Below are 24,262 nucleotides of genomic sequence, written 5' to 3'. Positions count from 1 at the left end.
AGGGGTCATCACCTCGCTCTCTGTCTGTTCTGCAGCTCCTCACCGGGCCACACTCAAGGCTCTGGAGAAGCAGCAGACCACTCGGAGGCAAAGTCTGCACAGGAAGCCATCGCACACTGCAGTCCGGAAGTATTAGGTCATCTTTTGTTTTGGATTTAGTGAGGTTTAAATGGACGTTTGGGTTCAAAAGTTCAAATAAAATCAGATTTTAAAGCATTTTGGATGAGGTGTGTTGGTCCTTTTTAGACATTTAGTCTCCCAACTTTGGAAAAAGCAGCAGGAGAGTGATTCTACACATTGATCGTACACAAGTTAGTCCAACTGAGTGAAAAGCCCCCGAAACGAGCAAGAACTGAAAAAGTCTCCTGTACAGAACTGGCAAACTGTCAGAATGGAGAAGTAACAACTGTCTTGTCACATCTTTGAGCTGTAAATGTCAGATTTTTAAGGATTTGCAACCAAATATTATATATAGATCGACTTTTTAATATCTTTTCCAAAATGAAAATGAATTTCCAAAAAGAACCCCAGTGCCTGATAACACCTGATCACCTGAACCTCCTGGTTTCATTTCAAGGTTGAAATAATTTTTCTCCTAATCTTTCTTTGTTTAAGATATAAAGTTAGAGGTGATTCTTAATCACTCCCAGTGGAAAACACCAGGAAAAGTGAGAAGAAGAGGACATCTGATAAAAGTGATTCAAGCCAAGGACACTGCGATTATTATGAAGATTCACAAAGTGGCCACAAAGACTCTCAAGTGACATTTAGATTTGCCAGCAAACCACCTTCAGACTATTGGCTGTTTGAATGTGGGTTCTTGAATTAAATGATTTGAAATAGGTCAAGTTCTGAGGAAACGACAAGAATATAAAAAATCCTTCACAGAGAGAAAAGCATCAGTGACTGTGAGAGAAACAACAACTTTACTGTAATGAAGTAATGAGTCAAAACACCAAACACTCATCTGCCTGTAGAGTCGAACACATTCTACACAAAGTTGAGAACAAGTCTGGCCTCTAGTGGACCTTTCATGCACTGTCACAACCCGGGGAATGAGCAAAGGCAAATTGAAAACAAGAAAACAGCACTTTTTAAGAAAAACTAATCATTTTCTGGAATCCAAGTAAATCTAAAAAATTCAGTGATGTTCAAAAACTCTTGAATTGTTGTTAGTGGCAACAGTACATGCAGTTCAGTGTCCGTAGCCAATCAAAGTGCATGTGTCATGGCAACAGATGAAGAGGAATTCTCAATAAATAAGCTTTTCTTTGTTTGCCTGGCAGGCCAGGCTCTCCAGCAGACCCTTGTCATCCTTATCTGGAAGACACGATGACATGTGGAGATAAAGAATTTGTGCAGCAAACCACCACCCCCCCCCCCTTCTTCCCTTAAAAACCTACCAAAGATCACCAGGTTGCAGGAGCACTTGGTCGTCCCCAGACAGTTCTCCAGCACCAGCGTGTATTCTCCGCCATCTTTGGCTCCACAGGTGGGGATGACCAGCGTGCACACTCCGTTGGCCGTGCTGTGCCAGAACCGAGTGCAGTCGGAGATCTTTGATTCCCCTTTATACCAGCAGGCCTGTGCAGGGAAACCACCCACTTCATTATAAGTACTTTCGGGGGATAGGAGATGATATCGAAGACAAAGAGAGTTCACCCAAATGTTAATTACGTGTCTTTCAAACCTGTGGCGTTGGCGAGCCCTGGTAGGCACAGCTCATGGAGCAGTCGTGTCCTCTGCGAATAGCGTGGTCCTTCAGTGGCAGCAGGAAAGTGGGCTTCGCCTGACGTGGTCGTGAGGCATATTCTTTCAACCGAAGACTGCTGATGAACTCTTAGAAAAAACAAACAAACATAGGAAAAAAGTGTATTTTTAATAATTCTAATCATTTGTCCTGTAAAATGTTGAAATTAAATTTCTGCTCACTCACCCTTTTCTTTGGCAATGATAACAGGTTCCTTCGAGTCCAACGGGTCGCTGTCCCCAATGGAGTTTTGTGCGATGACCCTGAAGTAGTACTTCCTCCCGGGCAGCAACCCGGTGACAGTGTACCTGGTGCTGAAGACACGCTCGGCCACAGTGAACCAGGAGGCGGTGCTGGAGTCTCGTTTGAGGATGATGTAATGGGCACCATCGTCCTCGTCAGACAGGTCTAGAGAGTGATCCCACTGCAGGGTCACCGTGCCCGGGACCTCCTCTTCCAGGTGCAGGTTCTTTGGTGGTTGAGGAAAGTCTGAAAGGAGGTGAGTTTCCACAAAGCCCTCAAAGCAGCTACAGAAATGTAACCTAGTTCCATGATAAGTTTTTTTGGTGAAATACAGTAAAGGAATAAACAATCAAGCCTCCATCACTGACCTGTAATCCTCACTTTAACATCATAGTGAGCTTCTCCATAGTCGTTCTTCAGGAGGACACGGTAGAGACCAGAGTCCGATCGCTGAGAGGAGGAAATGAGGAACTGGGAGTTACTCTTGCTCTTGGTGATGACCTCCTTTCCTGCGGTGAGGACGCCATCCTTGAGCCACGTTACCACCGGGGCAGGAGAGGCCTGTGAGGGGTGAGGAAGACGATGAGTCAGGACTTGTGTGGAGTGGATGCTTGTTTGAGACGATTGTCAGAGACTCACAGTGAAGCTGAGGTGAAGGCAAAGTGTCGTTCCAGCTCGGACCACCATCTGGTTCTTCAGCTTTCCCTCAAGGTCAAACCTGGGCAGCACTGAATAGGAAAAAGTAAAGACTAGAATTAATTTATTGCAGTTTCAGTCTACATACACTCTTTTCCAAGCTCGTATGAGGTAACATGACCTTTGATCACTCGAATTTAATCAGGTAATCAGTGAGTCTAAGTGAACATTTAAAACAGATTTGAAAGGATTATCCTGAGGGGTTCTTTTAGATTATGTGTTCACAGTGACCTTGACCTTTGACCAAATTATAATCAGATTATCTGTGAGTCTAAATGAATGTTTGTGACGAATTTCAAGAAATGGTTTCAACTTGTTTCTGAGATATTGTGTTCACAAGGGTTCACAGAGATCTTGACTTTTGAACATAAAAATAATTGAAAAGTAAAGAAAAAAGGCGAGACAAAGGAGAGTGCAGTCAGATTACCGGGTGGAGGCATTGCCAATACACCCTCCAGCAGCTCGATGCTCTCTCCCACCCCTCCTTCATTGACAGCTCGGATACGGAAGTGGTACTTCATCCGCTCCTGAAGTCCTCCGACGGTGAACGCAGTGCCGGGGATGGGAATCTTAGCGGCTTTCGTCCACTCTTTAGCATCTTCGGGACGCATCTCCAGGATGTAGCCCGAGGGTTCGTCTCCGTGCTCCGGAGGAGTCCACCTCAGGGAAATGGAGGAGTTTGTGGAGTCAGTCACGCACAGGTTCCTCACCAGGCCGGGGGCACCTAGCAGGAGGAGAGACGGACATTAATTACAGTAGAGGGCAGCAGGGAACCAAAATGGAGGAGGCGGCGGAGGACTCACATATTGGATCTTTGGCGAGTACGGCATTGGAGACGGTGCTGGGACAGCCGGCTCCTGCCCTGTTCACACTGGTGACTCTGAATTCATACTCCACATCGTCCACCAGCCCGTCCACCAGGAATTTAGAATCTGCACATAATGATATAGGCACATATGAGCACACAGTTACACACAGAGTATTCACTATATGGAACTTTAATTCATGAAGCATAATTTGATTTAATAGATTTTAAAACACTTTATCCTCATGCAGGATTGTCTACGCTTAAGATTTGTGACCACAGTCTGTAATACTAACAGTGGCTGACATGACATCTAACATCACTGAGTCTGACCTGTGAGCAGCTCCTTATTGACCTGCAGCCACATGCTGCTGCCTTTCTTCCTCCTCTCCAGGATGTATCCCAGAACCGCTGCTCCTCCGTCATGAGCCGGAGGTGTCCAGCTCACCGTCATGCTGTCCTTCGTGACGTCAGACACTTGAGGCTGGGACGCTGTGCCTGGAGGCTCTGGGTGTTCACGACGGGTCGAGTGTGACAATGTATTCTATTATATATACGTATACTCTTCTACAACAACAACATATGGTTAGAAATACATTGCTCACCACTGTTTTGTTCTATCTACAGTTTCTTTTAAATTTGTTTAGTATTTATTAGCATCCTGCTAATCATGGCTACTTATCACTGCATTCATATATGGGTGTTCACACAGCACCATAATCACCGGTACACATTAGCATAACCTTCATAGTCTTTATGATCATATGTGATGTTTATATGTTGCATGTTTTGTTGCGCCTTTGTTTGGGAGAAATAACATTTTAAAAGTAAATGAAACTTTGAAACTTTATTCTAATTTTCTTGGCTGATGATGATTAGAAGGTGAATGACAATGAGAACAGTGCTGGTGATTACTCAAGTCTCACCTCTGGACCTCTGGACTTCTCTGAAACTCTCTTTTACACTTATCACTGAATAGGAATGATTTTGATGATGGCATTGATAATGATGGTTATTAATCTCACCTATGGGCTCTCCGGCACGCACCTCCTCTGTCTCCAGAGGGTCGCTCATGCCCTCGGTGTTGACGGCTCTGATGCGATACTGGTACACCTGTCCCTCCTCCACCTTGTCATCGCTGAACACCGTGGTGCTGCTCTCCACTTCTCCAGCTCTGGCCCACGACTTCTTCCCTGCCACCCGCCGCTCGATCACAAAGCTGGTCACCTGCCTACCCCCGTTGTCCCGGGGAGCCTTCCACTTCATTCTGACGCACCTTCCTGACAGCTCCAGGAACTCCACGTTCCCTTGAGGAGGCTTTGGGTGGTCTGGAGAATGTGGTATAACATGGGTTACAGATTTGCGTTACATGAAACGTCTTCGGCTTTTTGTTTCCGAAGTCGTGTTGTCACCCACCAATCACGTTCAGATACAGGTTGGCGACAGCAGAGCCGCAGTCGCTCTTCAGACGGAGCATGATTGCACCACTGTCTTCACGCGCACATCTGACAGAAAGTTGAAGTGAGAAGAAACTTTATGAACTCAGTATTTTTCAGTAGTTTGAGTTTTAACGGATAGTTCACCCAAAAATATAAATTTTCATTTTTGGGTGAACTATCCCTTTAATCTGCCCACCCACCTGCTGAGCACCAGGGACGTGCTGTCGGTTGTCCTCTCCATCTTGGTTCTCTCATCCTCCGTGACCTCCACTCCATCTCTGTACCAGGTGACCTTGGGCAGTGGTTTGCCTCTGAAGGGGATCTTAATGGTGGCTGTCTGACCGGCCTTCACAGTCACGGGTTGCGCCCCCAATAGGTCCAGCACAGAAGAATCAATCTCTGGAGGGTCTAGGTAACAATGTTCGAGTCTCATGGGTCATTTTCTACTGATTTATTGATTCACATGTTAGTTTGGTTTTAATTAGAGCTGGACTGATGCCAAAACAGACATTAGGAAGTAAAACAATATAGATATATCAGCAGATACAAGTTTCAAAATAAAGTGGCAACTATGTCATTACCAAACCCTTATGACAAAGAAATTGGTATTAACATTTCAAGTTATAAATAGAATATATAGAACTTGAACTAAGGACATACAACATAAAATATAATCATAGATTAACATCTTTTTTGCATTGTTTATTCTGTAAAATCTGATGTTTCATATCGGTAAACATAACACTAATTATCAAAGTAGTAGTAGAAGTAATAGTAGAGGTAGTAGTAGGAGTAGTAGTAGTAGTAGTAGTAGTAGTAGTAGTAGTAGTAGTAGTAGTAGTAGTAGTAATAGAAGTAGAAGTATTAGTATTGAATCAGTCAGGCTTAGGTTTTTATTCATTTTGGGTATAAGTTTGGTAGCTCCAGTACAACTCTGGCGACTCCTAGTGGTAGTATCCAAAAAAGACACTGTGTCAAGCAGGACCACAAACTTCCCACCACCATTAACACTGAGCTGATTGACATATCCACATTATTTACACCGACCCGTTTCTACTCCACTTGAACACACACGCAAATGTAAAAAATCCAAATACTGACCTGCAATGGTGAGCACAGCCTCACTCTCCGCCCCCTTGGCTCTGAAGGTGTACTTGCCCTCGTGGCCGTGAGTCACTCCAGAGAAGAGCAGCTTGTGGACGGCTCCTTGTTTGACCACCTTAACCCCACGCACCTCTGAAATCTGTCCAAACACAACCCTGGGTTTTATTATGTGTCAACAAAAAAGAGTTCAGCTGGTATATCCTCTGAAAAACACCCTCGAAGCTGAGGGGAAGGAACGAAGTCATAGCAATTGACGGAAGAATTGTGCATTTGAGGACATTTTCGCCCCCCTCTAATATGACCTCTGACCTCCACTCCCTCCTTCAGCCACACCCCGTCCACCTTCTCGTCGTCGAGGACCACACACAGCTCGACGGGGGCCCCGGTGGGACACTGAGCATCTGACAAACCGCTCTTCACTGAGGCGAAACGCTCTGGTGACACACAAACAAAGAAGAAAAACAGCTTGATTAACATTAACAGTCAGTTGTGCTGCAGTGCTGCACAGCTACAGACAGATGGGACACGGATCATTACCGTCCACGGTGAGATTGGCAGAGGTGACATATTCCTGCGTGTCGTTGTCCTGCGTGCAGACGACAGAGTACTCCCCGCCGTCCGTCAGCTCGCAGTCCTCGACGATGGCCTCTGCCCTCCTCCCTTCGCGCATGAAGATGTACCGGCGGGTCGCTGTGATGTCGCAGCCGTCCTTCAGCCAGCGGACATGCACGTCCTTGGAGCTCATCTCGCACTCCAGGTGGGCCTTGCCCCTCTCCTGCACGCGGGCGTTCTTCAAGTGGCTGGAGAACTTGATGGGAATCCCTGGAGAGAGAAGACAAAGACAAAAGGGTAAAGAGAAGAGGGTCGTTTGAGGCCTTTACCTTCCACTCCAAATTATGTGTTTTTAAAACGTAAATTGTTTGCCCACAGGATTAAGTTATAGAATCGAAGATCTTCAGTATACAATTCTACTTAAAGAATAAAACCTTCACAAGGACACGTGTTATTAACGCAACCTCAGTGACTATACGTCTGTGTCCCTGCAGCCCCGCAGGACAGCCACGTGTCCTTGTAAAGAGTTTTACATGCCCCTGCCTGCACCTTGGGTAAGTAAACATCTTGTTAGACAGAGCCATAATAAATGAGCTTGTTGTGAGGAGGGATTTGGTTGGATCACTTTCAACTCGGCACTCGGAGGGAGGATTTATTATGCGACCCATACATCTTCATTTGGAAGATAGAGGAGAGATGATGTTGTTTAGCGGCGCTATGAGAGAACCAAGCCTCTAATCTCACGGGAGGCAGTAACTGCTCATCTCCAGCAAGTCTGACGGGAGGGGGGGGAGTTTGTTTCTGTAGAAAAGCGACGGGCTCCATTAAAAAAAAGAAGATGGGGCTGTTCTGGGACAAACAAAACAAAGCACAACAACACAAAGGCACACATAAAAAGTTTTAAAAGCCCATACGCTCGATGAAAAGCGGCGCGGTGGCGGTGAGGTCTCCGATGCTGATGGTGTAGTCTCCTGTGTCGCTGACTTTGACGTCCTTTATCTTCAAGGTGTAGGTCAGACCGTCCTCAGACAAGGACACTTCAAACTTTTCATCTCTTTTCACTTCCTTTCCTTTTACCTGGTGGGGAAAACAAAAAGCACTTGCGGGAAAACTATTTCTTTTTGAATCGTGCTCTGCCCTGAAATTCATCTTTTCACTGAACGTTGTCAGTACTTCTTTGTCTCAGCAACTCTCTGTAGATGCCAAGAACTCTTAGAAATGTTCCTAGAAATACTTTTCTGACAATCCCCTCTGAGAGATGATGTTATATGATGCTGTAAAACTGAAACAAAGTCCTTCGACGTGTCTTTCTGAGTCGGATGCAAACCTTCCAGATGAGCGGTGCATCCGTCTTCTTGGAGAGACGGACCTCAAACACGGCGGTCTGCCGCTCCGTCACTTTCTGGGGTTTGAAGTCGGACATAAATTTCAGAGGCTCATCTGAAAGAAAGACGGGAGAGAAGAAAGGTTTTGTTATTATATTATATACTAATACTCATGTAAACACCTCACTAAACAGGATTTTAAAGCCAAATATCTGCATTCGTGATGTCAGGCAGGACACATATGAGAGCTTTGATATGTGGGTGTTCAGAGATAAATAAGACAGCTCCTCATTCTGTCTGTCTGTGGATGAAAGGAGAGATGACAGAAGAGACAGAGAACTGACAACAAATGGAGGTGATAAAAGTTTATTTATCATTTGAAATCCAGTCAGTTTTATTACGCTGGTGATAAGTTTGTACTTCAATTTGCCACAGTGTCTTTTGTGATACTACCATTAGGGGTCACCAGACATTTTATGATTTCGGGCTTTAGTGGAGCTACCAACCTTATACCAAAAATACATTAAAACTGGAACCTGACCGATTTATTGGTTGGACGATAACATCAGCCGATAGGAGCCTTCTGCAGAAATATCAGTTTTGGCTTTTATGTTTACCGATGTGAAAACCTAATTAACCAGAATATACAATGCAAAAGATGTGGAGTTAGTTTAACCAATTACACACAAAATATGTGTATCTGCTTTATTCAAGTTTTTTATATTTGGTTATATTTGTGCATTCGTTTTATTTATAGTTATTTCTAGTTCCCTGTACACACTGCCTCTCACCCAGTGTCAGACTGATTCCTGGTCCGTGCACGACTGTCAAAGAGATAATCGGTATAGCTAATGGATAAATGGATGAATGGATGGATAATGGAAGGATAGATAATCGGGTGATATATCAACCTGTCAGTTAAGTCCAGGACACCACCTGGCTCAGGTGTAGAGAAATGCAAATGGTGAGGAAGCACATGTATGAGACCAGTGAAAGTGACACAGAGAGTAGGTCAATGCCATCGATGGTGACACTGTCTCTCTGAGTTACGGGCAGAGGGACGGACTGGAGTCCCGTCCTGCACTTGCCTATGACGTTAAGCCTGGCCGACAGCGTCTTGTCTCCGACCTGCAGCGTGTAGGTGCCCATGTCACTGAGGCCCACGCTAGAGACGCACAGCATGTGCTTGGTTCCCATCTGTTTCACTTCGTATTTCCCGTGAGAGTACTGGATCCGCAGCAGCTCCGTGCCCTGAGTGGGGAAGAAAAACTGCTCAATGAGGGGGAATGGTGAATGGACGGCATTTATATTTATAGTGCTTTCCACTTAACTTTACATTACAGGACTCATTCACCCATTCACACACATACTCATACAGCTAATGACTCAGCCAACAGAGGCAACCTGGGGTTGACATGCCACTCCTGTGCTTTTATTGTTTTTATCACTTTCTTTCTTTTCCTTCCTAGAAATTAATTAGATTTATTTATCTTTTTTATTACCTTTTCCTTTAAATGTAATTTTAACATGTTCTAACTTAAAATCGGTTCTCTTATACGAATTACATTTTGTTTCTTGTATGAAAGGTACTATACATATAAAGTTTATTATCGTTACTATTATGCCTCCTGGGGATCAAACCACCAACCCTCTGATTTGTGGACAACCCGCTCCCCCTCTTGAGCCCCAGCAGAGAATGTAGCAGGTAAGACTTTACCAGAAACCACAGCATCCTGATGTTTGGATCCTTCAGCTCCAGGATGGTGTCGAAGACGACGTTGGTGTCAGGTTTGGCAGTGACGTCCTCCAGGGGCTTTAACACGCGCACCATCTGGTAAAAGATCAAAGGATCAAACATTTCATTTACACATAAACAAACCACAAAAATGACAACATGACACTGCAAAGCATTCCCCATCTTCGCTTGTGTGTTGTTATATGATTTATCTTTTCGGTGCCGTGCCGGTGTTGTGGGATATTTCAATTTTTTTTCTCCATCTTACTTTATTCTACGTTGCTTTTACATTTCATATCCCGGCCTAATATCATTCTGTGGTGTGTGAACACGCTCTCTGTGTGACAGGCCCACCTCCACCTCCACTTTCTTCTTCATCTCCTTCAGCTTCTTAAGAATGCCTCTGAAGTCGGTGAAGCCGTACTCGGCGCAGATCCGCTCGTAGTCCTTCTTGTCAGCTCCAGCCAGGATCTTTAACATCTCCTCCTCTGTGGGCGGCTTCTTCTCCTGCCTTTTCTTCTCACTGCTGCACGGGGAGAACAGATCTCATATGAGTAATGAGCGTGCATGTGTGTTTACATTAAGTGGGCCTCTATGCATGTATGACACTGTGTATATATATATATATGTGTGTGTGTATGTGTGATGAAAGCACTTTAAATCTCATCCTGTGGATATTTCTGGATGCACGCGAGAAACAGAGAAGGATCTGAGGGTGCATCAGAGAGCGCTCCATCACACATTGACAGCTCTTTGGAAGTGTCATGGTAAGTGTTAGACAACGGGCCCGTGTTCCTACCGTTTCTTCAGCATCTTTTTGAAATCCAACGCCGGATCTGGAAGCAAAGACGGAGAAACTTTCATCTGCGACACCGGGTGAAAACAGCACGTACAACTAAGCCGAAAAGCTTCCGAGTAACTATCAGGACCACAAAGGCTCATGCAAAATATCTTATATAAAATGACTCGACTTACTTTCTGCAACGATGAGGGATGCAGAGTTAATGGCTTCTCCGTGCTCGTTGGATGCGATGCACCTGTAGACGTCAGCATCCTCCAGGGCCAGGTTTTTGATCTGAAGGGGAGGAAACACACGACAAGGAGGCGCAGTCATCAAATTCAATGTCTGGCTTGATGCTTCCCATAAGACCATTTAAACCTGTCTGTCCATTGTCAGGCCACTCATACAAACCCCACTGCAGTGCTTGTGTGAAGCAAAGGGAGGCAGTGTCACACTACCACAGCGCCGCATCCCAACAGTCATCCCTCACCAGAGGAGCAGATGGCAAGGGGAGATGCATATGTCAGCACCCACAAGTTAATTGCTTTATAATAGCTATTTAAGCTTCACTTAAGCTCCCCGGCTGGTACAGAGAAAGCGCTAAACCCACTCCAGAGTGGATATAGATAAAAGGATCAGAGAGAGTTTTTTTTTTTTTCAACTTTCTATCTACTTTTCCTCATGATGCATGGTGAGCTGTCAGAGTCGACAACACCAAGATGTCAGAGTCCCTCCACTGCCTGTGCTCTCACTGCAGGAGTCTGTCATGAGCACATTTACCTTCTGAGCCACAACGGAACACGGGAAATGAATTTAGATCTGAATGCAGGTGCAGGTGCTTCAATCACACGCTACAGGTTTGGGAACAATGATGGCATCTGTGTCAAGATGTGATGGATGCGTTTGTTTGTTTGTTTGATAGTTAGCAGCAAAAACTACTCAACTGAATACAATGAAATTCTGTGGAGGGGTGGAGCATTATTCAAGAGGAGCCCACTACATTTTGATGTGGAGCGGTGGAGCAGCAAATGCAAGACGTTTTTTCTTTTCACTTTCTTGAGCATTCAACATTTCCATTGATGCATCAGAGAATAATTCATGGTTGTTGATGGAAAACATCAGACATGTTTAGGGGACTGGAATTAATGAATGAGTGCAATCTGGAGACTATTGGGCCTTGGTGGAGTTATTCAATCTCTAGTTTCCATTAATCGCCTCTTTTTTATTTATTTATTTATAAGTTTATTTCATTTATTGACCAAACAAAACAATTTAAATGCAAACACAGAATCTCAAGTCTTGAATGAAAAGGAGCGGACAGAACAATAATCTTATATAATATGCCCCTCTTTCACAAGGCATTAATTAACAAAGCAAATAATTCAACACAATTAAAAATGAATTTATACTAGTGTTTATTGTATATTTTTTGTTTTTCTCAACTCAAGCTTGTGATTAAAGTCCTGGTGCCAAAAAAATGAGGTTTTGTGTTATTGTTTCCAAAAAGCAGGACCTGTGAGATCCTTTGACAGCAGCGAGGAACATTGTGATCTGTGTAGTTATGTTGTCAAACCTTGAGAATGTGCTGATTGTTGATGTTGTCACAGAACGATTTTGTCCCGTCAGACAGGGGACACCCGCTGGCTCGCTCCCAGCTCACACTGGGCCGAGGACCCCCCGTCACTTTGGCCTTGAACAGGGCACTGTCCCCTGTGGACGACACGGGAACCAATCACACGCATGCACATCCTGAGAAACATTAGCTGAATACCAAATGTTTTTTATATAAAGAAATAGCCTTTTTTAAATCATACTGGAGCAATGAGGATGAATGTTTAATGTTTAATCATCAGATCAATTGACTCTCTCTCTCTCTCTCTCTCTCCCTCTCTCTCTCTCTCTCTCTCTCTCTCTCTCTCTCTCTCTCTCTCTCTCTCTCTCTCTCTCTCTCTCTCTCTCTCTTTCTTGCCTTTACCCTGTTTTCCTTCTGAGACCAGTGAGTTGAAGTTGAGGCCGTGAATACTAATGCGGCGGCTACTCGGCAGCGTTCCTGCAAATTGTGACAGGCTGTCTTCCTCTTAATCTATAATTCACAGGTAGAGCCGGGGTGAATGGGGCTCGAGAACCTGTAGTTCGAACAGAACAGCCTCTTGTATTCAGCAGCAGCCGCAGCTGTTTTTTCCTTTGTGGAGGTCAAGAGCATCACACAACTGTGTGTGTCCGCACAGCGCCTTCACCCTGAGAGGACAAGTTGTTATCTAAAGTTTACACGTCGCAGAAAACTTTTTTTTTACTCTCCAGTGGAGTTTAGCTTGTGTCATCTGAAGTTTCTAGGCAAACTATGGGGCAGGGATCTAAAATTAGCCGTTTCTCTCTCTCTTGCAGTCTCAAGGGCTCACAGATGTTTATAAAGATAGCGATGTGAGGGGGATGCTAAAGACGTTTTTACTGAGTTTCCGAGGCGAGAGGAAGGGGAGCAGGTTCACCTCACCCTCTTGGGCAGTGATGGGCCGCAGCTTCTCCTCGAAATCTGGGACAGACTCTCCCTTGGGGACGTGGGTGGATTTCTGTACCTGGCTGAAGGACTCCGCCACGGCCGAGGTCTTACGCTGAACCCCCGAGTGCTCTGAGGGAACATGGAGGACGTGGACATACAGGTGAATTATGCAACAGCAGTCATACATGAAAATGTCACATGACCACCATGACTTTGAATGCTGGACTATAGTAGTGAATAATGTGGTTAATTAACTTTATTGTTGATGTGCACTTGGCCAGCGGCTTAGAATCAAAATCTGGCATATGTTTAGGAAGAAATACTTTTAAATTGTGGGACAGGATAAAAAAAAAAAAAAACATCACTTAAAGCTACTTTTCTAATTGAGTTAATCAATGATACAACTTTTGTGATTGTGACTTTGATGATAACTCTCATGTTCCATGTCACTTCTCATAGTCCAAAACGTTCCATTACAAATCAGGGCAGATGGGGAGTTTATGAACTTCATGAATAATTCAAACCTTCCACGGTCCTTGACAAGCCCTGGGCCACTTTCCTCAGCCTGGTGGAGCTTGTGGAGGAGGTGAGAGTGGAGGAGGATGAGGTGGAGGAGGAGGAAGAGGAGGAGGTCATCTGCATCATCTGCTGCTCCATCTGCTCCACTCTGCCCCCAGTGGCCTGGAGAAGTTGTGCTGCCATGATGATGATGATGATGTCAAGGTGGTGCCAGTGATTGCGGCTGAACACGAACAGAGATGTGGAATGACAGTTGAGAACGAGTTGCTGACAATGCTCATTTAACTGCTGCTTGTTGTGTCGAGCAGCTTTGCGTCGTGTTATCTCGCCTGCAGCAGATAAGAGGCACCGGCGGGACGGAGGACAATCCTCACCATCCTCTCTCTACACTCACACACTGATACTGCTAATATCCTGCAGTGTAATCAGATATAGCGAAGGAGGATGCACCAGAGGAGCATGTTACGGACACTATGTCCTCACTACGTCTCGGTGGTAAATTAGGTTTGTGCTTTCAGAAGCAATGCATCGAAAAATGACTCACACTTCCTTCCTCTGATCGTTCCGTGCTCTTTCTCTGCTCTATCGTCTTCCTTTCAACTGTGACTACAATGGTTCTTTACCTCAAGACAGGCCTCTACAAAAGATCCAATTAAAACGCTAACACACACACTCACACACACGCACACACACCTGCTGTGTGAGATGAAGCGTTGTGTTTGTACCACTGATGAACTGAGTGAGTGTTCATCTTTGGTTACACATAATAAACACATATTAGCATAGGACACATTATAACTTCCTCATACTTATATAAGTATGAGGAAGTATCTATATCTATGGCTATATCTATATTTCTATCTTTATTTATATATATATCAATATTCTTATTTATATCTATCTATGTCTATATCTATATCTACATCTACATCTACATCTATATCTTTACCTTTATAGATGTCTATATCTATATCTAAAATGGACTCAATGGTACATGTGTATTTATTTAGCACTTTTCTAGTCATATCACACTTGAAGTGATTTACAGTACAAGTCACATTCATCCATTCATGCACACATGTATACACACACAGCACTTTTTCTTTCACACAATTCATACACTCTGCACAGCCATCAGGGGCAATTTGGGGTTCATAATACCGGGGATCGAACCTTCAGGTTAGTGGACGACCCTCTCCACCTCCACCCACTGTATTTACGTGAGGTAATCGTATAAAACTCACATGAAGCTCAGTGTGATCACATCTATGTTAAAAAACACTATTGTTTCTTGCAAAAATGTCACTTTATAATCAAAAGGAAGAAAGAAAAACCTCTACATTAACCTCTAATGATAATTTCTGTGCTTCCTGCAGCAAATACACTCCAAGTCGTGTAAAGATTGATTTGTTGTGTAGGATTCTCACCTAAGGAAGTTTTGTTTTTAAGCGACCGACTCAGTGACAGAAGCAGCAGGTGACGCTCCACACTGTGCTGAACAAGTTGCTGTGTCGCTGCAGGTGAAACACAAGAACATCCCCCACACCCTCTCTGCCTCTTTGCTCAGCATCCTTCATCTCTCTGTATCCAGCATGGCAAATTGCAGAATGTGTCTTTCTTTACCCCCTTCTATGATTCTATTATTTCTGAAGAGAAAAAGAAACAGTACAACCAAACTTACTTGTTACAGCAAAGCCTTTTCTTCCTCGCAGATTTTGTCTGCACCCCAGGTTCCCGGCTCAACTGCTTCCAGCCCAAATGTCTCCTCTTATGATGTTGCTAATCCGCACGCTGCTCCCCTCCCAGCGTGATCCCAGCAGCTCGGGCTGTTCCCCCGTTTTCTTGGCTCCTTTTTGGTGGATGAGCTGGTGCTGGGGCATTCAGCTTAAACACCTGCTGTGTCTCGACTCTGGACAAATAAGGCTCTGATGTGTTCGGGGACCTCTGCCGGGCCTGCGCCGCGCTGGATGAAATCATCGTGAAAACACTTCCCCCAGGTCAGTCGTTTGAAGGTCGACCGGGGGTCATCTCGGGCGATGTAACTCTGAGCGTTAACATTCTCCAAAGGGCATGTGGTGATGGAGACTTTCTAGCAGGCTGTGCCTCCGAGGCCCATCTTCTTTTCTGCGTTCGTATCAGTGCATCATTACAAAATGCAACATGCGACAATTAAACAATACTAAATGAATTATACATCATTATTCTCTGCTGGTTTTTGACCCCGTGTGTCTCTCCAGTGCTCAGACAATCTGCTCGGAGCTTGTTCAGCACTGAACCACATGGTTTTCAAGGTGAGGATTGTCCACTGTATCTTGCCTTCTTCAATAATTTAACTTTTGTTTCCTGGAAAACCTGGATCTTAATGTAGGAAAAATAAAATCTAATGTATCTATGGTTTTGAGAACTATGGGTTTGTACAGTTTGATGCAGAATATCAGCCCACTTCCCTTCACCTTTATTTCCCTAGGGTTGTGTGGCCTTGGCTGGCAGAGGTATGCGCTTATTCTATTTCTAACTGTGATGGTAAAATCAGTATTCTTCTTCTTTTTAATGATTTATATATTGACTTAACTTGTTTTTATTCAAATGTAACATTACATCTAAACTAGGACCATCTAATATTTAAACCTACACAGAAAAGAAAATTCAACGAGGCTTTACAGATGCTGCTGTTTTCATGTTGTCAGACTCTGAGCTGCGATGGAAGCACATACTTTGTGTAAGTGTTGACTCGTTCTATTTTCGTCAGTTGATTTTCTCTGTCCTCTTATGATCCAGACAACTTTAACGCTAACTCATTTTCATTTGATGCATAATTGACACTTGTCTCACTGTGAATGAATCCTTCCCCCGTAAGATACATTCACAGTCTTGTGAGTTGAATGCCAGTTGTTCACATCAGAGTTTTCTGAGTTATTTTATTTAATGTGTTCTGTAAAAAGTGAATTGGACCAGTGAACTATTAGATTAGATTAGATTATTTTGAAAAGATAGATAGAATAGAGAGTTTTGTAAATCATCGGACCACATTAAAATATTGTTGATTAAATGAAACCAACGATTCTTCCTTATTAAGTTCACGCGCTACGTAAACACTACACATAATACAGAATAAAGTGGTTACTGAGTTTTAATCTACGATCAGTGCATGTATGTATTAGTATGTTAGTTATATGTTCATTTTAGAACCATTTTGGAGCTAATGTAGAATAGAAAATAGGAAAATAGAGTAGAATAGGAAAAAAATGGTTTAATTATTATTTAGCACACTGATATTCACATCCAGCTGTCATGGTATTATCACCTTCAGCTTTTGTTTAATTGTTAGCAACTTTACAGAAAAACAACTGGACAGAGATTCCACGAAACCTGGTAAACGGATGTAATATGGTTAGGTGATGTTCAGAGGTGTGCTTACAGATCATATCCAGCTTACTGTTAAACTGATAATGTTCGTTGTTCCTTCATGATGACTTCCCTCTTGCTCTCAACAAGTTCATCAGTAGCTATTCTCCAGATTTTCCATAAAGAACCAGTTCCTCCTGCTGATATTTGGAAATGAGATTCACTTCATTTAAAACACTGCTCCCTGGGAGGAGCAGCCACAGGGGAGATACCTGTGGACTCACATGTGCCGTCCCTCACTTTTATGATCCCACTCTGTGTCAGAATTAAAATGTTGGAAATATTCCCCCCGTTTAATGGGCTTGAAGAAAGCTCGTTATCGGAGCTGGGTCACGCATTAACGTTTCACTGCAGGTCCGGGCTACTTGTCATGGATGTGGCGTGCGAGGTGACAGCGGGATCTCTTAAGTGTGAATTGTTTGGTTTGAATCAGACAGAGATAGATGGATACAGAGAAAGAAGGAGAGATAGACATAGAGAGCCCCATTGGCATTACTTCCCTTTAATCCTCTTTGCACAACACCTGGCTGGCATACTAATGACGGAGAAATGACCTAGATTTCTCTCCTCGCACATTTACACTCACGGCATCAAACAATGAATGACTTGGTTGGATTTTTGGTTTTGAGTGATCGCTGGTCTTTCTCCTGAAGGAGGCCGAGCGTGGATATTCAGATTTTGGTCTCAGTTGTCTCAGCTTCTTTTTCAGCAGCTTCCTGATGAATCCAATCGTTGCTTTGGAGAAAGAGAAACAAAAAATCATTCATGTGATGTCTTTTGATAATGCACACATCCTTGTGACAGCATCCTGCAGAACAAGCAGGTTCTAACTAAGGAAAGTAAAGGAGCCGCAGTTTGAACATGGTTACACGTTGATGTGACGCTGGCAGCAGGGCTATTTTTACTGTGGCTGTGTTTAGACACGTCATCTGTTCACACTGGAATGCAGCGCACGGTTGAGCTCACTACAACAAAACACAACACCACTGACAAGTTCTTTGGGGGATCAGTGCAGATCTGCAGGACAGGGGCTGAGGTGATCGGAGTTGTTACTCTTAACTTTGTCTAGAAGTACAACCTGTTAATGCTATTCTGCACAGCAGCAGTTGTAACTATGTGATGTTAAACACTTCGTCTGAACCGCACATCTCCAGAGACATCAAATTTTCAGATCTGTCTGTCTGTGTTTGGAAGGAACAGCTGCAGAGAAGTGTGTGTGAGTGTGTGAGTGTGTGAGTATGTGTGTGTGTGTGTGTGGTCCAGGTATTACTCATATTGTGGGGGACTGTCTTCCTTCTAGGGACAAAAAGTCCCCACAACGTAAATCATTCCAGGAAATCAATGTAAGTCAATGTAATGTGCTCTGAAGTCATGGAGACATGGCTGTGTGTGTGTGTGTGTGTGTGTGTGTGTGTGTGTGTGTGTGTGTGTGTGTGTGTGTGTGTGTGTGTGTGTGTGTGTGTAAATTTACACTTTCATACATTTACCATTACTTTGTATTATATAGATATATATGTTTGTATATATGTGATGTTGAGGAAAATATAAATGTGATCATGTCGACTCATTTCACTTCACATGATCTGTTTTTAGATAAAGATTTTTCTAGTTTCGATGACAACTCAAAGCGTTTTACAGGAAACAGTCAAAGGCGACTTGGGGTTCAGTATATTGCTCGAGGGCATTTCGGCTCACAGAATGGGTGAGACTGGATTTGAACCACCGGCTGTGGTCAGTAGACGACCAGCTGTTACTCCTGAGCCACAGCCGCACGAATTATCCATAGATATTTGTACATCTTATGATAAGTTGTTTTATTTAATTCAGGTTTACTTGTAAAAACTGGGGGCAACAGGTGAAAATTAGCTTATACAGCTAACCATGGCTCGTTTACAGTATTTTGTCTGTTGATTCATGAGCATTGTTCTTAAAGAATAAACAAACAAATTAAATGACAAAAACATGTATTCCTGTAAGTGAATACAGAAGAATACGAAACTGTACAAATTGGTTTTCCCATTTCAATCCTGCTCCTCAAGTATCATCTCCCCTCCCCTGATCTGTGCTCCCCCTCAGTTTATCTTTTCTTCATCTCCACTCTTCTCCTCCTTCCTCCATCCCTTCACCTCTCCCCCATCTCCCGTTTCCCTCCTTACTCATCCGTAAACGTGGAGGAATGTTATTTCCCCCGGAAGGAAATTTGATAGGGCACAGAGGAACAGAAAAGAAATGCCACTCCGCACCTTCTTGGGGAGGCAGAGGGAGGCTCAAGCACTGAGGGAAGCCATAACTGATCCGGACGGGATGCAGGAGGCAAAAAAAACCTTAATCCCTGTGACATTTCAGCTCAGACTTCTCATCAAAGCCTGCAGGTTGCTGCCGAGCTGCCCAGGAAAAAGGAGAAGGTTATAGCAGCTGAAGGAGACGCAGGCTGAGGGACAGAGGCACAGGCAGACACAGACAAAGACGGATGAGCAGGAGTTGGATTAAGTCTCAGGAGTGAAATGTTTGGAAGCTGCAGGTCTTGAATCAGATCCATTGCTGATTAAAAGCCGTGGCATCCTCCATAAAGAGGCCAGTTTCTCTTCTCTGCTCAAAATGCAAAAAAAACATCACACCCCGAGCTGATGCTCCGTGCATACTGAGTCCTTTACCCTTCGGCTCTGCTCAGTGGTATCATAACCTCAGTGCCACACTTTTGACACCCGTCACAGGCAGCTGAGCGTTGCCTCCTCCCCTGTGGGCATGGTCTCTGTAATACCCCAGCAGGCAGCAGCAGCTCCTCCACCTCTATATCATCCCCCACCTTGAACACCCTCCATATCTACGCTCCGCACACCACCTCCTCCTGGATTCAAGCTCTGGGATCCCTGGAAGGTGGCACCTAGATGCCAAATGCTTTCTGCAGGCATGAAAGAGAAGGGGGAAAGACAGAGGGGGGGAAAACATGTGGTACATTTTCAACTGAGAAAAAGACATGAGCCTGGCTGTGTTTCAGATAATATAAAACCCTTCCCTTTAGCCAATTTACACCTTCTCCTATCTGCTACTCACCAATAAACGCAGGCATGCAGTGTGTGGAACTTTCTACCTGCCTTTAATGTGAGTTAAAAGTGTGCCGGTCCCTCGCTGTGCTTTGGATGCCTGCCTGCCCTCGGATGGCAGAGAAATAACAGAGGGAGCACGCAGGCTGAGTATCAGGTACTGACTGAGGAGAAAACAAGAGTTGTTTTTGTCTCCAGTTTGACACAAAACCACTCAGATGATCAAACATGAAGAGGAAGAGAATCAGGGCCTCAAAAAGCACGATAATGTCCTGCAGCCAGGAGAGAGCAGGAACAAAAATCGTGTATGAAACTATTTGATTGCACGCTTTTGACTTTCAAAAGTGTGTGTGTGTGTGTGTGTGTGTGTGTGTGTGTGTGTGTGTGTGTGTGTGTGTGTGTGTGTGTGTGTGTGTGTGTGTGTGATGAAATACCCTCGGTTTTCCCTGCAACAGCCTATAAGCAAGGTGAAGTTTTTGTTTCAGCACAAACGACTGAGGTCATTCCCTTAAGTACTCATTTCAATAGGGCCCAGATGAATACCTAAGCATTTCATTTACGCTCAGTGTTTGCTCAGAAGATTACATTATTAATCCATAGAGGACGACGGGGGTCTGTCCGGGTTTGTGGTCCGACACGTTTAGAAGGCACAGCTGCATGGGACAAACTAAATTGAGGTCATACTCTTTATGGGCCAGGTTGCGAGTCCTTTTGATCCTTTATCTACATCCTCAATGGCATCAATAGCTTACTGCGGCCACAGCTGGATGATTGGACATGTATTAAACTGCGGATAAACCACATGTTGGGGGCATTTTGTCCATGATATATTAAAAGGTAAACCTGTGTGTGCACGTAATCTGTGGAAGGGCTATGGAAATAATCCAAATGTACTTGGGTGGATTGTGAGACGGGTGGAATATAAAGAGACGTGTACACTTATTTTCTGTCTCATGACATTTGAACACAACCAACACAAGGTGTATTACTTGTTTCACTTGAAGTGGTCGATGCTCTTTTTATGCTTTGACCAGAGGGGGGCAGCCAAGCGCGCGTCCTGAGCGCACAGCTGGGTGTTGGCCACACGCAGCATCACAGGCCACATTATGTGTTAATTCATTTGTTTCGACCTGAGTAACAAAAAGTGCAAAGTCATTGTTTTAACCTCCAAATTAAAACCGTGTATTGATTGATTTTGTCAGCCATCAGAGAGTTTTTCAAATTAAGACTACACCCTGAGTCCAAGTGAAGAAAACTGGGGGAGCACTCAGTTTTACAAAAGGCGAAAATGTGCCAATTAAAAACTAATTATAAAACAATGTAATAAAATAATGAAACAAACAGCTTGCATAATAGTTGAATTATTGATTGACTTTAATTATTGTGTCATGCACATGATGCGTTCAACCTAAAACAGGCTTACAAGACACCATCATTTAGAACAAGTCCACAAAAAGAAAGAAAGCAGAAACCTTAGCATTCTGACGTTTTTCAAAGATTTAGAAACAGAAGTAGCCAAGTTATAAGAATTAAAAATAAACAACCATCCCATTCTCTCTCGGTGAAATAATGTGCAATAATAATAAATGATAACAAATAAAACAGACAACCCAACACTACTCTGTCCCAGTCCCCTTAAATTTAATCGAGCTGCATCAAAGTTCACATACTCATATAGACAGGGGCGGATCCAAGGGGGGAACCAGAGGGGCGCGGGCCCCCGTTGAAATATGATTGGCCCCTGAAGTGCTCCTGACCTAGTCACTTACTAACAATACTAAAAAAGACTTTTATTTATATTTTCTAAGCTTTTGTTGAAAGACACAATGTGCTTGAACAAGGAGCAATTTTCTAAATATGTCCAATGATGTGTGGCTTTGCTCAAATCTATAGAGCTATCAGTAAACAAGGGATGACTTAAAAGTGCACCTCACTAAATCAGGAAATGTGCATGGATGTAATTGGCCCCTCTGTGTAAACTGTGGCCCCTTAATGACCTCTTAGAAAAACTCATAGATATCAGTTCTCTCTCTCTCCCCTCTTTTCCACCCACGAGGCAGATGGCCGCCCACATCTGGTTCTGCTGGAGGTTGCCTCCAGTTTAATGAGGGAGTTTTCTCGCTGCACAGTCACCAAAGTGTTCGCTCATTGTGGAATCTGATGGGTTTCTCTGTAATTTTAAGGTTTTGACCTTATGTAAAGTGCCTCGGGATATAACAATTGAATTGAACTGAAAATTGAATTAAATGGGACTGATTTTTCAGATCCATGAATTTGGCTAATAAAAAAAAAAAATCCTGGATTCGTCCATGGATCTGCATGATGGGTTCTTCCCTGACCCATAGCACATCCACCAAGTTTCATGGAAATCTGTTCAGTTGCTGTTTTGCATAATCTTGCTTGAAAACAAACAAAACAAAGTCAAAGTGAATTTATTGTCACTCAGACCAAACAACAAGACGTGCACAGCAGAACCAAATTGCGTTTTCCAAGCTCCATGTGCAAATATAGAAGACAAGTAATGCAATGTAAACTTGTGACAGTAAATGTAAACTTGTAACAGTAAATGTAAACTTGTAACAGTAAATGTAAACTTGTAACAGTAAATGTAAACTCTGTAACAGTAATGTAAACTTGTAACAGTAAACTCTGTAACAGTAAATGTAAACTTGTAACAGTAAACTCTGTAACAGTAAATGTAAACTTGTAACAGTAACTGTAAACTTCTGACAGTAAATGTAAACTTGTAACAGTATATGTAAACTCTGTAACAGTAAATGTAAACTTGTAACAGTAAATGTAAACTTGTAACAGTTATGCAAACTTGCTACTGGTGAATATCAATAAGGTGCAAACTAACAAACACCCATAGGTGAAAACATGACCTCCCCTGCAGAGGTGTAATCACTCATTACAGATTATTTCTGTGCACAGTTAGTATTTCATCTTTTATTCCCTACCCATAAAACTTATAATATCCTGAGAGGATAATCATCCCCACTGCAGCAGCTCCGTGTTTTCTGAGTCTTCATTAGGCTGCTTGAGAAACGACTTATCATTGTTTATCAAATTAGCAGAGGGGGGGTTGACTCGGAGCGGAGGGACGGGGAGAGAGCAGGGGAAAAAAGCCTCTCAAGTTCCCCGGCTGTGCGCGGCGCTCATTGGCCGGCGGATCTCACTCGTACCAAGCGACGGTGAGCGCAGGCGTCGTCATCCCGCCTCCTCTGGACCCTTTGCGGGGCTGCAATTGGCCGCCGCGGCTCGCCCCGTCCACGCAGGTTAGGTTGCTCCGCAGCGTTAAGATGTTCAATTGATGGGCGTACCGAGGCTTGTGCGGTGAAAGGGAAGAAACCCGTACGCGTTTCTGTCGGAGCAAAAAAAACCAAACAAACAAAACAACAACAAAAAAAAAGACATGTCCTCGCCGGGTCGGATCGCAGCTCGCCGCCGGTTCCTCCGCGACGCGTCTCCCGGAGCCCCGCTGCAGGTTTCCCCTCCCTGTGCGCGGTGACGAGCGGGTTTTTTGGACGATGCTAGTGCGGCGTTTTAACGGAGGAACGAGGCTCCTGACAGAATAACAACAACACAAGGCTGCACGGTGTCGGTGTTTGCGTGTTTCGGCCGGATGTGCTCTTCTTTGTTTGTGATCTCCCTCCGCGGGGGACTCGGACACTCCGGGTGGAAATAGATGCACCTGCCGCGCAGGCGAGGACCAGAACCGGAGCACATGGAAAGATCTGCTCCCCCGGACCTCGCGTGGTGAAGTCGCATCCTTGAGTTGATTTCTTCTCCTCCGCCATGGAGCTCACACAGTTTCTCATCTAACATCGTTTTTATTTTTAAAATTAAAAATGTTCCCTCGTCTCTGGGCTTCGAACCCGCCCGAGTGTCGGGAGGATGACAGCTGATCGCCCCTCCTCTCCGGGGACTTAAATAAAAAACGCGCTCCATCGGAGATCCGCTGCCCGGAGTCTCAGTTTCAGCTGGTTTATCAATAGCCGGAGCCGCCGGGGGCTGTGACATTTGGTTGATTGCCACCTCAGCCTTCCCCCTGATCGGCTTACTCGCCTCTCGGTTCCGCGGCTGCTGCTCCTGCTGCTCCTGCTGGAGCTGGAGCCCGGGTCATATTTCTCCAAAGGGCCCTTTTTTAATTTCATTTCAGGGGGGGAAGATTCAATCAACTGTGCAGGAGCATCTCTGCAGGAAGTGTCCGATCCCCTCTCATCCTCCTCCTCCACCGCCTCCTCCTCTTCCTCCACATGGAAAACTTTGATTTCTCCTCTCTGACACTTTGCCCCGTGGCTGCTGCTTCCCTGGCCGGGGGATGATCCTTGGAAGTAGCCGATAAAATAATCAGCGTCGCGGTG

General features: G+C 44.2%; 1 protein-coding gene across 1 annotated transcript; it reads right to left on the bottom strand.

Annotated features, from left to right (window-relative positions):
- Positions 1 to 986: 986 nt before the first annotated feature.
- Positions 987 to 23,695, bottom strand: LOC118109171 (immunoglobulin superfamily member 22). The gene is given in 26 exon segments (XM_047339792.1): positions 987 to 1,320; positions 1,404 to 1,584; positions 1,691 to 1,839; positions 1,937 to 2,239; positions 2,362 to 2,554; positions 2,633 to 2,721; positions 3,117 to 3,413; positions 3,493 to 3,621; positions 3,828 to 4,001; positions 4,520 to 4,822; positions 4,911 to 4,999; positions 5,134 to 5,341; positions 6,035 to 6,176; positions 6,347 to 6,471; positions 6,575 to 6,859; positions 7,504 to 7,666; positions 7,917 to 8,029; positions 9,003 to 9,165; positions 9,632 to 9,745; positions 10,004 to 10,165; positions 10,433 to 10,485; positions 10,616 to 10,724; positions 12,004 to 12,140; positions 12,922 to 13,056; positions 19,658 to 19,753; positions 23,590 to 23,695. Coding segments are annotated over 26 exon segments (4,086 nt in total). The 3' UTR covers positions 987 to 1,252.
- Positions 23,696 to 24,262: the final 567 nt, after the last annotated feature.

The sequence above is a fragment of the Hippoglossus stenolepis genome, chromosome 5 (assembly GCF_022539355.2).
Source record: "Hippoglossus stenolepis isolate QCI-W04-F060 chromosome 5, HSTE1.2, whole genome shotgun sequence".
NCBI lineage: Eukaryota > Metazoa > Chordata > Actinopteri > Pleuronectiformes > Pleuronectidae > Hippoglossus > Hippoglossus stenolepis.
The sequence above is the reverse complement of the archived record's forward strand: the minus strand, read 5'-3'. Positions and strand labels throughout refer to the sequence as shown.